Source organism: Canis lupus, chromosome 31 (genome assembly GCF_048164855.1).
Source record: "Canis lupus baileyi chromosome 31, mCanLup2.hap1, whole genome shotgun sequence".
Taxonomy (NCBI): Eukaryota; Metazoa; Chordata; class Mammalia; order Carnivora; family Canidae; genus Canis; species Canis lupus.
In genome coordinates, this window is record NC_132868.1 from 23,536,960 (window position 1) to 23,554,563 (window position 17,604).

Sequence of the window (17,604 nt, forward strand, 5' to 3'; positions counted from 1 at the left end):
GGACCCTGCAAGTGCTCATGTGCCCTACTTGCCTCACTGCAGTCCTAGTCCTGCTCATATAAAACCTTCTATATGAGGTTTTTAAAAACCTTCTTAAAAATCTTTAAGACTCTCTTAAAGAGAGAAACATATTTTACCTTAGCTGAAAACTTCTGTCTTTCCAGAGATAGTTAATAGCAGTTACTTCTCCTTACTTTTGGTAGTTACTTCTTATAAAATCACCGCAAATGCTGTTCTAACCAGTATAGAATCATTGCTCCTGAGGAAATCCGGGATTAAGTTTATGTGAGCCTCTGCTCACAACATCTTCAGCCACCAATCAGTACATAACCTTGCTTGATGTCTGTTTCTGTTTAGGGACACTTTATGTAATATATACTATTGATTCATTAACACTGAACTCATGACCAACAGCACTGTAACTCCTGCCCTAAGTGAGGCTATTACTATACATTTTCTCCATAAGGTACATCACAGCCTTCTAGAATCCTAGACAGCATTTCAGCACTACTGTTGGGGACCAGTTTAAAGAGCAGGTTCCCCCCCAAAAAGAGAGAGAGAGAGAGAGAAAGAGGAAAGAAAAAAAGGAAGGAAGGAAGGAAGGAAGGAAGGAAGGAAGGAAGGAAGGAAGGAAGGAAGGAAGGAAGAAAATGTGGAAAATGTGGCACTAAATAGACCATGGAAAGGACACTTATTTGCAACATGAAAGCTGGAACAAGACAGCAGAGCATGGCCTTCTTCACTGGAGCTGGGAACATGCCTGCGAGGCTGCGGCGGTCACTCCGTGGGTCTGTGAATGATCACAGAGCAATGCCAGTATTGGTTTTCACCTTACAGATGAATGTTAGTAAACAGGTGAATGCGTCAGCATGGAGTCCACAGATAAGGAGGACTGACTGTACTGCCGGCTGTTCTAGAGTTCTTCATTTCCCCTTTCTCTTTCCTTATGGTCTGCACGTAGGTGAGGGGCCGCGAGACCTATGAGATGCTGCTGAAGATCAAGGAGTCCCTGGAGCTCATGCAGTATCTGCCTCAGCACACGATCGAGACATACAGGCAGCAGCAGCAGCAGCAGCACCAGCATTTGCTGCAGAAACAGTGAGTGTGTCGATGTGTCCTCTTAGGAGGCGTGAGTAAGCGTGACCGTTCATTTGCATCAGAAGTGGGGTGCTGGGTGGGGGATGTAGAAGGTGAGGCTGTGAGACAGCAGAACATCATAGGTTCACATGAGCTCGTTGTTCAGTTTTAACAGCCTTCTAGGTTTCTTTCCATAGCCTTGAGAAGGTCCACCCAGCTTCTGAAATTGATGCTAAACCATTTTGGATGAATTACAGAGACTTGCAAAGAGTTTGTTCTCTCAACCCCTCATCCACACACACCTATCAATAGAAGAGTTTTGAGCACCCACTCTATTCTAGCCATAATGTGTATATTTAACAACATGTGATCTTCCCTCCTCCCAATGGATTGGCCTGTACCTTGCCTGAGATACGCACAATCCACTTCTGGGAAAACCACTGTAGACTGGGAATAACACATAGGTTTTGCGATATGTGGCTTCTGTGAGAGCTCTGTGGAGGATTCTGAGACCTAACACACGCTCATTAGAAAGCTGTGTGGATGCAAAAGGTCAAAGCAGAATCTAATTGCCATGATTTAGCATCTCTGTTCTTGGTTATCTTCCAGCAATACATTTTTACATAAATTGGGCCACATTTGGCAACCATTTTAGAATATACATGCGATGTATATATTTATATGTTAATTTTTACCTTGAGTCTTGAGCATCTTTGATGATACTAATTTGTGAATAATCAGAATAGAATAGTTCTTATGGGAGAAAGGAAAGTTATCAAATTAAGTCTGTTGATACTTAACCCTTCTGTGGTTAAGAATAATCACTTGTTAGCTCAAGTAAGTGTCTATATTGGAAATATTGGCAAAGTCTCTGTAGATAATGTAAAATGTATACATTTTGGGCCCATTTAAGTATTCCAAACATTGGGGCTCTACTCCTCAGACAAGAGGGAATAAAGCTCAAATCATCTTGCCGAAGGCAAAGATTGTCTTTTATAATAGAAATGTAAATGAACAGTAAATAATGGTTATTTTCTGATATATTATTAGCTGCTATAGAGAGCCATGGAAAATGTAAGAAAGAGGGCTCCTCATTCTCTTTTTAATCAACATAAGTGCAACTGAGGAGTTGGACTGCATATGTGATAGTCAAGAAGCATCTCTGAGCACCTGTTGGCTATGGGGTACAGGGTGGGCAGCAGAGGGGCAGAAAACAAGTGTGCTCTCCCTTAAATGACTTCAGGCTCATTGAACATTTAAGACCTTTTTTGCCTGGAAGGGATCTCACCATTTACTTTGAGCATGAAAGTTTTGCAAATCATAATTAGAAGGTTTTATGGTAAGGCTGAGTGGGAAGTTTAATCAGGAGGTTTCTTGGGGAGACAGAGTATTCCAAAAGAATGAGACTCGGGGTTGCAGACAAAATTCCCATTGCCAATCCTATATATTATTTAGGATATATTCAAGTGTAAAACTGATTTAGTTCTTGAACAATCTTACAGCAGGGATCAAAGAAACAGACCTGTAACATCATTTACATTTACATTTACATTTAAAGAGAGAGGATAAGTGCCTCTCTCTTTTTTTTTTTTTTTTTTTTTAAGTGCCTCTCTCTTAAGAGGGAAATATGCAAGTGATGGTATTAAGAAACACTCCCAAATTGCCTCTAGTTCTCTCTGGAAATGTTTGGCTCACCAAAATGACCTCAGAAGCATTATATAGTAGCATATCATGCAGAACTCGTTACTCCATGATAATCTTTTTCCAACTAACAGGAACAGTACTGTCAGGTCAGGCCAAATTGATACTTATTGAGTGGTGTGGTTTAGAAAATCTGACCATTTAGCACAAGAGTTGACAAACTTTTTTTTTTTTTTTCTGTGAAACACCAGTAGTAAACATCTTCAGCTCTCTGGTCCGTATGGTCTCTTGCAACTAGCTACCTAGTTCTGCCTCAAGCACAAAAGCAACCACAATATGTTAAATCAGTGAGAGGGGCTGGTACTTTTTATGGACACTGAAACTTTAATTCCATATAACTTCATATCATGAACTAATTCTTCCTCTAAATTTTCATACATTTTAAAAATGTAAAAACCATTCTTAGCCTATGGGCCAGGTTTGGCCCATTGACTATAGTTTGCCAGTTCTTGTTCTAGGTAAATGAGTGGATCTTCCTTCATTGCCTCTGAAGGCTTAGTTTTTATTTGTTTGTTTATGAGAGAGAGACAGGGACAGAGATAGCGAGAGGGAGCATGAGCAGGGAGACTGGGGCAGAAGGGAGGGGGAGAAGCAGGCTCCTCGGTGAGCAGGAAGACTGAGGTAGACTCGATGCTAAGACCCTGAGACCATGACCTGAGCCAAAGGCAGATGGTTAACCTACTCAACCACCCAGGCCCCCTGAAAGCTTAGATTTTTTTTTTAAGATTTTATTTATTTATTCATGAGACAGAGAGAGAGAGAGGCAGAGACACAGGCAGAGGGAGGAGCAGGCTCCATGCAGGGAACCTGCTGCAGGACTTGACCCCAGGACCCCAGAATCACAACCTGAGCCAAAGGCAGATGCTCCCCCGCTGAGCCACCCAGGAGTCCCTAGGCTTAGAATTTTTTTTAAAGCTGTATTTATTTGGAATGCCTGATAAAATGTAAATAGATATATCTTATATCCCGTATCATCTACTTTTAGAGAGGTATGAAAATGTTTAAGAAAGCCTACAGTGATTTTTAAAGTGCTATTTCGGTATCTGACAAAACGACACCCTTTAACAGAGCTCTCTTTTGTCTGAGAAAGTTAGGCATGCCCATCCAGACACAAAATAGGGTTAAGACTGGAATAGTTTATTCATGTAACAAACTTTTTATTAAATATCTGTTACGGGGAAGCATTAAGGATAAAGATGGGAAAGAGGAAGTTCCTACCTTCCCATAGTTTACAAATTCATGGTGAATTCCTAACCAGACCACTTTTTGAATCTTAAGAAAGCTCTGCAAATTCATTCTGAGCATTGTGTAAGTTAATAAGACAATTTGAAACAACTCCTCTAGATCACGCCATAAAAGGAATCATTTAGTGACACGCTTCTAGAGATTTTATAAGCAAGAAGATCTGCCTTAGTCAGTCGGGGGCTTGGGAAATTTGTGTTTGTTTGCATGGTGTACATGAACATACAGAACCCTATGTTCACATGTGATGAGTTATCCAGTGCTTAGTCTGGATGGCTGGCACTGCTCTGAAGGCAAATTATCTTATAATTCATATTTCATAAAGCAGTCTATTTCATCAAAGAAGAAAATGCATATTAAAATTGTGTTACTTTCAAAAGCCCAAAAGATATTAGAAACATATTGTCCCTTTTCTGCAAGTGTAGCAACAGATAAATAGTGAGGGAGCAGAGCCTCATAGTTCCCTGGGGTATCCGTTTAAAAGCATTATTGCATGTTTTTGAGTTGTTATCTCCCAGTGTACAAGAGCTAACTTCAGTGTGATGATTTGTGCATGGAAATGTGGCAGACTGCAAAATGAAATCTTTGCAAAATACAGACATTTGGTCTAATTTTGCCTTTGTTATGTCATATATACACGGCCTCCAATGATTGATACACATCTCTATAAATTCTCCAGTTGCTGTGTTCTTCTCCTGGGTTTTTTTTTTTTTTTCCAGCTCTCTTTATTTTCATGCAAATCTCCAAAAAAGAGCATGAATGACTAGACAAAGAAAAATGGAAATCTAATTCCCTGGCAATCATTTGAAAAGAATAAATCAGCTTGGAAAATGCCTATAATAGCCTGTGATTTCCTTTCCAAAAATATAGACCAATTTTATGCTGGTAAGGGATCAATTTTGTGCTTTTCTTTTTAGTAGAGGAAAAATTAGTGGGAAGGAAATACACAGTTTCTACTAAGCGGCAATAAAATATTTTCAGTTGAATTACTTCTATTAGTTTCTTGCTGTGTGTTTTCTCTCTGCTTGCTTTTTATTTGTGCATGGTTTTCCTTTTGCAAAAATCCCTTCAGCTACCTTCATGATCATAGGCTTTATGGAGGATAAGTTGCACATTGAGTTTTCGTGAATCAAATTGTTATAGATGTAAGGAGGCTTTATACCATTTACCAAGAAATTTGAGTTTAGTTGATTTGCTCACATTGGAATAAACATCTGGAGTTATGTTTCTGGAGTCAGAATCTAGTGAGAGGACAAACTAGACCCACTCTTAACATTAGACTCCTTGCCTTCACATTTTCAAGGGACATTGGCTCTTAAGACAATTTTACAGAAGCTGCTTGAGACCTTTTTAGCAATCTTTTGATGTGCGCACTTTGGACCAAGAGTATTACTTTTTCATTTTCTCCTGTAGTTTATCCTCCTTCTTGGCTTCCATTCTAATCTCAGGCCAATATCCTTTTGTTAAAATTTTACTTAGTCTAACTCTTATTTTCCCCTGGAAAATTATTTTTTTAGTTTCTACCGGATGGATTTATTTGAATCGTAACACAAATATGTGACATCCTAAGAGTCCCCTAATGTTTCCTAAGGGTGTCCTTGATTATCCCTTGACGATTGTAGATGATCAGTAATGCAGGTCAGAGAATACTGGAGTAGAATGGGATCTTCAGGGTCATAGTTCTAATCTCATCATACCATAGCTAGGGAAATGGAGACCCAGTGAATAACACCTGTGATTTCATGGTCAGCTCATAATAAAGCTACGATGACAGTCAGATTTGGAAGACACAGCTCTTTGCAATGCTTTGTCTGCTTCATTAGTTAAGAAACTTATAGTAGTAAAACTAAAGCAAGCATCTGTGGTCACTTTTAGGTCTCTTGTATCAGTTGGTATTTATCCTTTCAGTATGAAGTCTTATCTCTTTAAGCTCTTTTGGCTATGACTTTCTCCAAGAATATCGATAACATTCCCTCAGATTGCATAGCTGAGGGGGAAGCTAGCAGTATTTTTGGCTTTATCAATATGGGAGAGAGAGAGAGAGAGAATACACAAATCTCTATCTCATCAATAGGTGTAGTTTAGACCATATTTCTAAGTTTGATTTAGAAATCATTCACATGTCCAGAGTATTAGTTTGAAATTGCCAGTCTCATAGATGAAAATAGGTGGATATTGACAATTTCATTTGGTTCAACCTTATAGGTCAAGGGACCTGCACAGCTTTTATAGTTTACACAGCGTTACTTTCTGAATTTCACAGCTGTGTTAGACAGTTGTTAGGGCAGAGAGTTATTAGCTTTGAATTGGTAATGAGGAAAAAACTCAGACTAATTAAATTCAGGTAGATTAAATCACTTTTCTAGGTTGTCATATCTCATTGCACTACAAATCTCACCTCTAGGTCTCAGTGTTTGAACCCCTATGGTCCATATACTCTTATCATAACGAAAACATGATTTCTGCATGTTGTCTCATTCAGCCCCTTGCTCCAGGAGAGGCCTCAAAGTATAACATCCAAACAAGAAGTCCAAGCTATAGTTTTTTACCTGAGAATAAATTGCTTCCCTGCTAATTTGTATGCTGGCACATTCTTTAAGATGATCTCAGTCCTTGCTGGTGAGGATGGTTGACTGAATTCCAGCCCTAAGCAGGTAAAAATGGCTTTGTTCCTTTGCAAGGAATAACCAAATGTGACTCAAAAGCCATCTGGGAAATAATTCCCAAACAGATCATGGGGTTGTGCAATCTTTAGCAAAATAAAAGGATTTGTTCCTGGCATCCTTGTGGCATAATTGATTTCTTAATTATGTAAAAGTTGCTTTCATGAGTTTGATATGTGCATTTGTAGGCCAAGTTTGTGACTGAAAGGATTAAGGTATTTATCCATCTCATTCTGGGCACATACAAAATGCTCATTAAAGGTTCTTTACAAGTGGGTGATGATGCAGCCCCCAGATTGATAAGATCATATTTCTTCATGCTTCATAGTTAGGCTAGACAGGAACAATAATGAGGTGTCATAATTGGGCCGATGACATTTTCCCAAAGATTAAAATTAATTCTTGTCTCTGCATTATTTTTCAATTCATTGAGTCCAATGTGCCAAACACTTTACTAAGTACCATGACCTACCCTGACACAGCAGTCCTCAACTGAATCACTTGTGGAACTGGTTAAAACTATATCTGCTTGGGCCCCAGCCTGGTCTCTGAGGGATCTAGGATTTTTTCAAAGTTACACAGGTGATTCTGATTTTCTGGTTAACTACCACTGCCTTCTCTCATTTCATAAAAATCTTGAGAAGTCCTCTCTGAGAAATTTTAAAGGAGGATGATGAGGAAGAAGCAGAAACAGCTTTCTAGGCATTCTCTTCTGTCTTTCTGTGATCATGAAGGTAGGAGGGCGTTTCTGTATTCAGTTGATGTGGATATATGAAGTCCAAAGCCTTCACCTCTCCTTTTTCTCTGGTTCCTCTCTGCAGTCTCCTTTCAGCCTGCTTCAGGAATGAGCTTCTGGAGTCCCGGAGAGAAACCCCGAAACAGTCTGACGTCTTCTTTAGACATTCCAGCCCTCCAAACCGATCAGTGTACCCGTAGAGCCCCGTATCTGTATTTTGAGTGTGTGTTTCTTATGTTCCCATGTACGTATGTGTGCGCGCGTGTGCGTGTGTGTCGAGCCCTCGTAAGCAGGACTTGAAGACACTTTGGCTCAGAGACCCCACTGCTTGAAGGCACACAGCCACTAGTAAGAAAATCTTTTGAAGGGACTCAAAACTTACAAGAAAGGACATTTTCTGCAGATTCTGCATCCTTAGATCTAGCACTGGGCAGTCAGGAACCCCTGTGTTTGTCCGTGAGCTTTTGTGTTTTTTCTTAGAAGGGAGGGGCTCAGGTTGGAAAGAGGGGCATTACGATGGTTAGTGGAACCCTTTTCTGTTACTTTCTGTTGTGTTTCTAAAACTCATAAAGAAGCTTTTTGAGCAGGTCTCAAACTTAAAATGTCTTTTTAAGAAAAGGAAAAAAAAGTTGTTATTGTCTGTGCATAAGAAAATTGTAGGCGATTAAGAGCCTCAGGCCATTTTAATGCTGGTCATGCAATAATATTGCAAATAGTAACACACTAAGGTGTCAAGTATACTGCTGGGCAGAGAGACGATAATTACTGTAAGTAGCCAATGTGGGGAGATGGTTCTTTTCTTCTTTTTGAGAATTTGCATTATCAGTCTCCTCCCCTCATATGTAGATAGAAAGTTCATGAACACTGTGTCAGATCCTACCACTGCCACCTTGTTGGCATCTGATATGATGGTCTTCCTTGCTTACAGAAACCCTGGAGCCCTACCCCCAAAGCTGTTGTCTAGACCCCAAGGCAGATAAACCTATTTTGTCATTTTAATAGAAGGGTAAAACCACCCCTGTAATATTGTTCCAGGCAGTTATAGACCATTTTTCAATGGCCAAAATGGAGTTCAAAGTCCTTTCCACCAAATCTATGACTAATTTGTTTATTGGGGCCCCTATATCTCAGTCCTTACATATAACTAGCTATATTGCTGGCACTGTTCACACTCCTTTGTCCACGACACTTACATTTGATTTAAGTGGTTTCCAAGCAGACACGTTAAAATCAACACTGCTGGTCTGAAACTTAAAGATGGAAAGAGTAGCTGATTTTTTTTTTCCTCAAAGAGTTTAGAGAATCTATTTCTTTCCATTTTAAAAATGTATTTAAAAGTCATTGTATGAAGACTTTAAAAATCTTCCCCTATGTCTCCCCACACCAGATCACCGGCCCTTTATTCTGTGTTATCACAGCAATGATTTCTTGTTTTTGAGGCTGTTGCTTTATGGATGTGTGATTTTAATTTTCAATAAACTTTTGCATCTTGGTTCATCTTGCAGTTTTTCTTTTCTGTCTCTCTTCCTTTTTTTTTTAATTCCTTAAATACTAGAATATTTACATTTGAGTGCTTGCTGTACCACGTGGAAGTCTAAAGAACAAGAATAATGAATAGTCACTGGTTCTGTCTCCACTTCTGTCAGTATTTGGTGTTTTTACTTAAGATGCTCTGAATTAAGGTCATCAGTCCTAAAAATACATTTCAGTGCCTACACCAACTTGAAATATATTTTAGCCCCATGGGTGTTTGATTTCATCATAAGGAGTCAGGCACTATGGTATCATTTGTCCACGTCTCTGAACAAGTCTCAAGCTATAACTTAGGTTGCCAAACTTAAATCAAATCCAGGTTTACTAAATTATTTGGCTTCTGTGATGTAGGCATTAGCAAATATTCATCCAGAAATATGTAATGGAACCAATTGTCCATTTTTTAAAAAATTACACTATGTTCTGATCTTTGAGTAACTGTTTTTAAATGCTTCAAAAACCATTGTTTCTGAATAAAAATAATTAATGTAATAGCTTTAAAAATACTTAATAAAAATATTTTTATATTTGAGATAAAAGCATATTAGTAAAATCAGATAAGCTTGTTATATTGGCAAGGTATTTTCAATAAGGGTAACAACTTTCTAATCGTCTTTCAAGGGGTTCACAAATCCCTAAAAGGGTTAGTGAATATGTTTAGTTTTTTTAACATTTGCCTTTTCTGTCACAAGTTTTTTTCTTTCACCCCATTTTTATGTAAGTTTTTAATAGTGACATATAAATTAATATATTTGAACTAATGGAAAATATTTTATAATTATAGTTGATCTATCTAGAGAATCAATGATGCCTTTTTATTTAAAAAGCAAGATTACCCAGCTAGAGAGTAAGGTTACAGGCAGGACAGTAGTGGACAAAATTTTGAGGAGGAACACCACCTTTTCTGAAGTTACACGGCTTCCCTTTTTTTGACCTTTCTCATATAGGTGTTTTGCTTTATCTACAGTATCACTTTAGCTCCTCAGATTCTGCACTCCAGAAATAGTTTACTGAGATAGATTTACCCTGGGGTATCACCAGTTCTACTAAAGAGTTACTTTTTAACTAGCAATGGGAGACTTAAGGAAAAAATAAAATAAAAGAAGAAGAATCCTTTTCTTGAATTATAGGTATCATCAGCAAGTCAGAGAAGATGACTTTGAATTTGTGTCTTTTCAAGCATTTGGACTCTCTGTCACATAAATAGTCACTAGGCTTGGATTCAGGAAAACTATTTTTTAATCCTGGATGATCTAAATGTCACTTATAGCTCTGAGATACTGAATTTTATTCTAAGCAATCTACACAGAAGACTGAGTCATTAGAATTAAGAATTGGGACTTGACTTTTTCAGGATTTCTCTTCAAAACTAGAAATACATGAAGTATACCTTTCTATATTTCTGTTATGTTGGATTCCTGGAAAAATCTAGTACTCCTCTAGAGAAAACAGTCTGAACTGACACCTGGTTGTTTTTCTGAGGATAGTTATATTCTCACTTTTTTCAGTTTTGGGGTGTGTGTGTGTGTTGGGGAATAGTGGGTAAAAAACTCATAGTGCTACAGGTCCTGTTGTCCTTGAACACTTTTTCCTTCTCTTCAAATTCCCCAGTAATCTTTAGGATTGTACATTCAAGAACTATAACATAACATTATATGTGTAAAGAGGGAAAAAAGGTGGTTTTTCAAGGCCTTTAAATTGGTCACAGATTTATTCAGCTTCGCTCCTTTTTCTGTGGTACATAGAGCTTATCAGAATGCTCTTTGTATTTCAGACATTGCAAGCTGAATAATAAACAGACTGGCCTGACCATGCTCCCTGTGTCTTTAACCCTCTCTTCCACATTAAATGAGAGGCATTCAGAATTTTTTACTTGTTTGCACTCTCTTGTCCCCTTTCATCCACTCAACCTAAATCCTGGATTTGTTCAAGTGAGAATCCTTGCCACTTCCTTCTGTTAATTGTTTAACTGATGCCTCTCATCCCCTTGACCAAACACTAGAGTATGAAACATTTGATCCTGCAGGGTAAAAGTTAAATGAACCATTGTTTCTTGAGCATCTATAAATTATACGACAACGTCCAGGGCTCTTACGTAATCTAATTTAATCATTTTTTTCCATAAAGAATGAAATATCATTTAAGTTTTTATTTTTAAATTATTTTTACAAATCCATTATTTTTTAAATTGAAGTATAGTTCACATACAATATTATATTATTCCAGGTGTACAATACAGTGATTTGACATTTATATACACTACAGAATGCTCACCGTGTTAAGTGTGGTCACCATCTGTCACCATACAGAGTTATTACTGTATTATTGACTCTATTCCCTATGCTGTACTTTACATCCCTGAGACATTTATTTTATAACTGGAAGCTTGTAACTTTTAATCTCCTTCACCTACTTAGCTCATCCCTTCAACCTTCCTCCCCTCTGACAGCCACCAGGTGGTTCTCTGTATTTATGGACTTATTTTTGTTTTGTTTCATTTGTTCATTAATTTTACTTTTAGGTTCCACATATAGGTAAAATCATGCAATATTTTTTTTTTCTATCTGACCTATTTCACCCTACATAATACCCTCTAGGTCCATTCATTTTGTCACAAATGGCAAGATCTCATTCTTTTTATGGCTGAGTAATATTCTATTATATAGATAAATAGATAGAGTTATCTATACATACATCACATCTTTATCCATTCACATTTCAGTGGACACTTCAGTTGTTTCTGTATCATTTCCATATTATTTCATGCTAGTCTTCATAGCACCTTTTCTAGAATAAGTATAATATCTGATCTACAGATTAAGGAAATGAGACTCCAGAGACTGTACATAACATCCGAAGTCAATTATTTTATGCCAGATCAATTAATTTGTGTAAGTTAGAACCTAAACATCTAAACCTGGATGTTTTGGTTGACTCCAGAATTCATGTTCCTTCTTTGTTCATCTGTGGTTTTTGAGCTAACTTCCTAAACTAGTTAAAGCTGCTCATAATAGTGACCTAATAAAATGGTAAAAAATAAAGACCCACAAAAACAAAACAGAGAAGGGATGTTTAGGATTTGGAAGAAGGAGGGCAGCCCCAGTGGCTCAGCGGTTTGGTGCCGCCTTCAGCCCAGGGTGGGATCCTGGAGACCTAAGATTGAGTCCCATGTCGGGCTCCCTGCATGGAGCCTGCTTCTCCCTCTACCTGTGTCTCTGCCTCTTTCTCTCACTCTATGTCTCTCATGAATGAATAAATAAAACCTTAAAAAATATTAAAAATGATTTGGAAGAAGGAATGTATTATAATAAAGAGTCCGGGAAAATGCAAAGCTTTCAAACATATTTTTATTTTCCTAATGATGGACATCAGTGGTTCAAGCAGTGCTTCCATTAGCTCTTGATTGCATTTGACTGATTTTGGGGAATGAGAGAGAAAGAGGTCCCTTTAGGTTATAGAAGACCAACCTGTCTCTGGTGTCTGAATACCCTGGCATCTTAGGTACTTTGTTGTGGGCAAAGAGAAGAAGTACCTGGCAAAGCAACTCTTGGCTGCCTTATCCCGTGCTTTTCCGTACTTCTCTAAGACCATTTGGATTTACAAATGTTCCTCAGTATATCCAAAGTGCTGACTCTTAATGCAAGGCTTCCATGCAGGGATGGAGTGGATTCGATGATAGTTGGGGAGACTGCCTTCGCTATAGCCCTTGCCCCAACTATACATTGGTCATCTACATTCCTCTTACCACTTCACCCATTTGTTAAAAAAAATTATTTATTTATTCACGAGAGACACAGAAAGAGAGGCAGAGACACAGGCAGAGAGGGAGGAGAAGCAGGCTCCATGCAAGGAGCCTGATGCGGGACTTGATCCCAGGAATACAGGATCATGCCCTGAGCCAAAGGCAGACGCTCAACCGCTGAACCACCCAGGTGTCCCATGTCTCGATTCTGTAACTCACTGCACACTACTGTCTTATTTCTGGGAAGTTGCCATAGAATAAAAGAAAGAAAGTCTTGGACTAGGAGCCAAGAGACCTTTCAACTCATCATTTACTAGTATGGATTTATGTACATTTGTTTTTAGGACCTTATGTTTTACACCTATGTAAAACAGACGTAATAATTGCTGTTCATCTCTGCCCGCCACACTATGTTCTCCTCCATAGGGATGTGGCAATCACTCAGAAAATGGATAAAGGAGAACTTAGTAATCTGAAGTGTCTTGAACTGGGAGGACTTACTATATAAACACCTGTTTATATGATATGGACCTATAATTTTGTGAGTTCTTAAAAAAAGTCTAAAGAGAAAAATCAATGCCCTCCTACCTTAAAATCAGTAATTGTAAAATGCAGCTGAATTGTTAATTGTACATCAACTGTCATACTTATTTATGCAAATGTGTACGCAGCATATTGTTTGAATTCCTCTAGCTGTGGCTCTCCAGTGATAAGGAATGGAGCCTTCCCTGTTTTGTGTAATTATGGAGAATGCAGAGCGGCAGCTTCAAAGCCCAAGTGTAGTCCTATTGTAGCCTTCAAATGCTAGAGCCACCTTTTATTATTCTTTCAGACATTACTATATTATGTTTGTCTGGAACCTGGGTCCATTTAAACAGCCCTCAAAATTTTGTATTTTATAGATCTGTAATAAAACTCAGAAAACTTTATTTTTCCTCTGTCCACTACTACAAATATGGCTGCAGAGAGGAAAGATACAGAAAATAATGCATTTTATTGGACGATTGTAAAAGGGGGGAATGTTTCTCACCATGAGTTAGAAACAGGCTCAAGCCCAGTCTTCATTCTGTGGTCACAGCAATTATTCACTACAAATTCCATATAGTCTATAAAGTTCTTCATCTTCTCCTTTCCAGTTCTCTCGATACCCTACAAGGTAGGTTGGATTGTTATCCCCATGTACCCACTAGTCTATGAACATCTCACAGATGGGACTGTTTCCTACCAGCTTTTCTACCTCTAACATCCAGCTCTATATGTATTTAGTTCATATGGCTTTCCTGTGAGAAAACAAATGCAAAGATGTTTCGTGGCCCACCCAGGGAACAATGGTTTCTAATATCTGCTAGAGAGAGTCTTAAACTTTGATTTTCTAATGCTCTCTCCTACTATGATTATAGTAGAAATTACTGGTTCTACAATCAGAGGAAAAGTGAGGGATAGAAGTTGAGTAGGGAATATTGTATGTAATATAATGCATCATATGACCAACCAATCCCAGTAAATTTCCAAATTGAAGTTATGCTGAACAGATTTTTTTTTTTCCCTTTGTCTCCCAGGAGACTTGTCAAAAGTCAATAGAATAGTTGTCTGGGCTCCAGGCTTCTCCTGTGTGGAGAGGCTGTTGGCCTCCCCGTGGGTTCTCTCGTGGCCTGTGAACATCTAAGCTGAGAAAGCACGTTTCTGCAATGGGGCCCTCCGTGTGACAGCTGGTTGTGCTGCCAAAATTCCTCGTGTGATTGGCTTTGCCCTTATTTTTTGCCTCTTCCAAATGGCCCAGGAGGCTGCAAATGAAAGGGCCTCAGCTGCAGTTTGAAATTGGCATCTGCATGTCTTTCATAAGCCTGTGGGTCTTCACCAAGTTCTTTTCCCTTATTGATTTTCAAGCTTGTTTGACTTGCAGGGCAAGAGAGGAGAAAGGGATGGAGGAAAAAAAATAGAGAGGCAGAAACAAGATGCAATTACACCCCCCCCTCCAAAAAAAAAAAAAAAAACAGAGATTCTTTAGGAAAACATTCAACTTTGTACTCCATACATGCAGGAAAAAAAAAAAATATGATTTGATGATAGCCTTGCAATCCCTTCCTCATTAAAAAGAAAAAATAAATACGTTCTCAGGTGGAGACACAAATAACTTCTTGTGGTAGGGCTCTGAGGAGTATTTTTGCAAGCGTATAGAGTTCAAGGCCCAGCTTCATCTGAGGCCTGTGGAGTCTGACCAGTCCCACCTCATCAGTGTCACACGCTCACCATCCTTCCCGTGTCTGTGTTCCTAGGACCTCGATGCAGTCTCAGTCTACGTACGGCAACAGCTCCCCACCTCTGAACAAAATGAACAGCATGAACAAGCTGCCGTCCGTGAGCCAGCTGATCAACCCGCAGCAGCGCAACGCGCTCACTCCCACCACCATCCCCGACGGCATGGGAGCCAACAGTAAGAGCGCCTCCCTTTTGCTGCTCCTTGGGGGTCCTGGGGGCTGGCGCCGGGGAAGACCCTGCTCCGGGTTGGGGGACAGGCTTGCTCCTGGGCCCAGGAGGGGCGCAGTGGGACAGAGCAGATCACAGCCAAGGGGCGTGAGTTTCTCACGAGGAACATTCTGTTACTTTTGAAGTGTGCAATTCGTGACAAAGCACAGAGGTAGAGGTAGAGGAGGGAAGAGGATCCGTGTGACAGCCACGGTCCACTTTCTGTCAACCTGGACAGGGGCCCACCGGCTCCCTCCTTTGAGAAAGCAAAAAGGGGGTATACCCAGCAGGTGGGAGGCTGCATGGTGTGGTAGGCCTCAGAGTCCAGAGCCATAGACGGCAGTCTGGACTCCGTGGCAGTATGAGCTGTGCGATGGTGGGCAGTGGGCAGTGGGCAGGTCCCCTCTGTGCTCTCCTGCTCCGTTTCCCTTCACAAGATTACCGCGCTGCACGTTGAACATCTTACGGTTCTGTGTCCCTGTGATCTTGGCCTTCTCAGCTTGTCTGCTCCGCCCGCATACAGTCAGTTAGGAGCTGGCCTAGAGAAGGGCGTCCCCCTTTCACTTATTCACGCGCAGATTCCTCGCATCAACTAAGCATAAGAGGCTACTGTGAGAATCGGGCCTCCAGATGGATGACGATTGCTGTATAGCTTTGCTGTAAATAGAATTAGCTTATCTGCTGGAACAAAATCTAGCAGAGTGGCTGCCCAAACTAGAGAAAGACAAAAGGAGGTAAAAGTGCAGGAGGATGTCGAAAACCCTCAGGGATGCAGAACCCAAGCACTGCCCTCAGAAAACAAGGCCTCGGTCTTGTCCTTTGAAATCCTTGATTATTCTGATCAAGCCTTTTAACGTGCATTTCAGTATTGTCTCGAAGAGACTAAGGGGTCTTGTTTTTGTTTTAAGAAGTTAGGGAAGCAGGATTGTGACACTATGGTCTGATGGCAAACATTCAGATTCACATGAGATAGAGTGTATGCGGTACAGTTGCCTGGTCTGGCAACAAAGACTTGAGAGCCAGACTGCTCTCTGACTAGTGATCAATGCATCCTAAGGCTCAAATCCTCACCCTTTGACAGGCCTGTTGCTTTGATAGTAAAAGGAAAAAGCACCATGTGTGTTTTTACTTTATTTTCTTCCTTGTGACATCTTAGAGTCCTCTTGTTCCTTCACATTTGTGTAACTTACAGTTTGCCTGCTTCTCCTCATTGACACTTCACAATTTGTCTTTGATATCCTCCAGCAAAGTCAGAGGGAAAACTGATGAGATGCGATAATCCCATGCTCCCAACAGGCTGGCCTATTAGTGGCAGAGGCCTTTCCTCTTTGGCATATGAGTATTTGCTAAAATAAAAGCAAATTGCATTAACCTTTTTGTAGATATGTACCTTTGCTCTTTTGTTGACCCAAAGACAAAATTTGTTTTGTAAATATTATCAGTAGTAAGCTTTTCTTCTCGATAGGTAAATGTTTCCAGTTCGTAGTTTAGTAAAAAATCAATCCATGTTGCTGTGTCCCTGACTACAATTCAGAAATGGGCCATAAGAAAGAGCTGGAATCTTTCATTTCATCCCTCCTTATTAGGCCTATGGTTCTTGAATATTGCAAAAAATCCTCCTGTCCCCAGACAAATATTCTAGATGTCACTCTCTCATTCACAGATCTCCACGTGCGTTCACTGCACCTCAGTTTACCGAGCATATGATCTGTGCCAGGCACTGTGCTAGAGTTTGTGGGGATCGGAGAAGTGTACAAGGTTTAATCTCCGTGCTTGAGGAATTAGCCCAATGAGAGAGACAGAGATATAGCCCATGAAGGCAAATGCAAAGAGGAATATGTTAACATCAGGAGTAATGAGCAGTTAGAGCAATAGAAGCAGGGAGAGAAGCAGGGGGAGATTGTCCCAAGAGAACATGCAAAGGTCGCAAAGTGTGGAATTAGTCTGGAGTTTGGTGACTGTTCTGTTGGATGAGAGGTAGGGTGAGTGACGGGGTGCAATGAGAGAGAAGGCGGAACAGGAAGGCTGGTGAATGAGGCCCTTGGTAACGTTAAACCAGGCAAGATGGACCACTGGGAAGCTGGTGCTGATGACGGCAGTAACCCTCTCTGTTCCTCCTGCTTCTGTTCAGTTCCTATGATGGGCACCCACATGCCAATGGCTGGAGACATGAATGGACTCAGCCCCACCCAGGCCCTCCCTCCCCCACTCTCCATGCCATCCACCTCCCACTGCACTCCCCCACCTCCGTACCCCACAGATTGCAGCCTTGTCAGGTGAGTCCACGACATGTGCCCTTGGGGGCCTGGCCTAAGCAACTCTGGGTGGCGGAGGGTGGACACTGTCAGAGCTCATGATGCAGTTGGGAGAAAAGAAAACAGCCCTTCCCATGGTGGAAGTTCAGCACTGCTACCTCTGATCTGTGGAGCGGTCAGCGGTGTTTG

At 40.2% G+C, this 17,604-nt stretch overlaps 1 protein-coding gene across 11 annotated transcripts in view; it reads left to right on the forward strand.

Moving 5' to 3' along the window:
• Positions 1-17,604, forward strand: part of TP63 (tumor protein p63) — a 219,129-nt gene that overhangs the window by 194,316 nt on the left and 7,209 nt on the right. For 9 of the 11 annotated variants that reach the window (XM_072807823.1, XM_072807822.1, XM_072807824.1 and 6 more), the window contains 3 exons: positions 962-1,098; positions 14,971-15,128; positions 17,292-17,436. In XM_072807823.1, coding sequence (XP_072663924.1) covers positions 962-1,098; positions 14,971-15,128; positions 17,292-17,436 — 440 coding nt within the window. Of the gene's footprint in view, positions 1-961; positions 1,099-7,504; positions 8,917-14,970; positions 15,129-17,291; positions 17,437-17,604 lie in introns of those variants that run through there. The other 2 variants (XM_072807831.1, XM_072807832.1) reach the window with 1 other exon arrangement.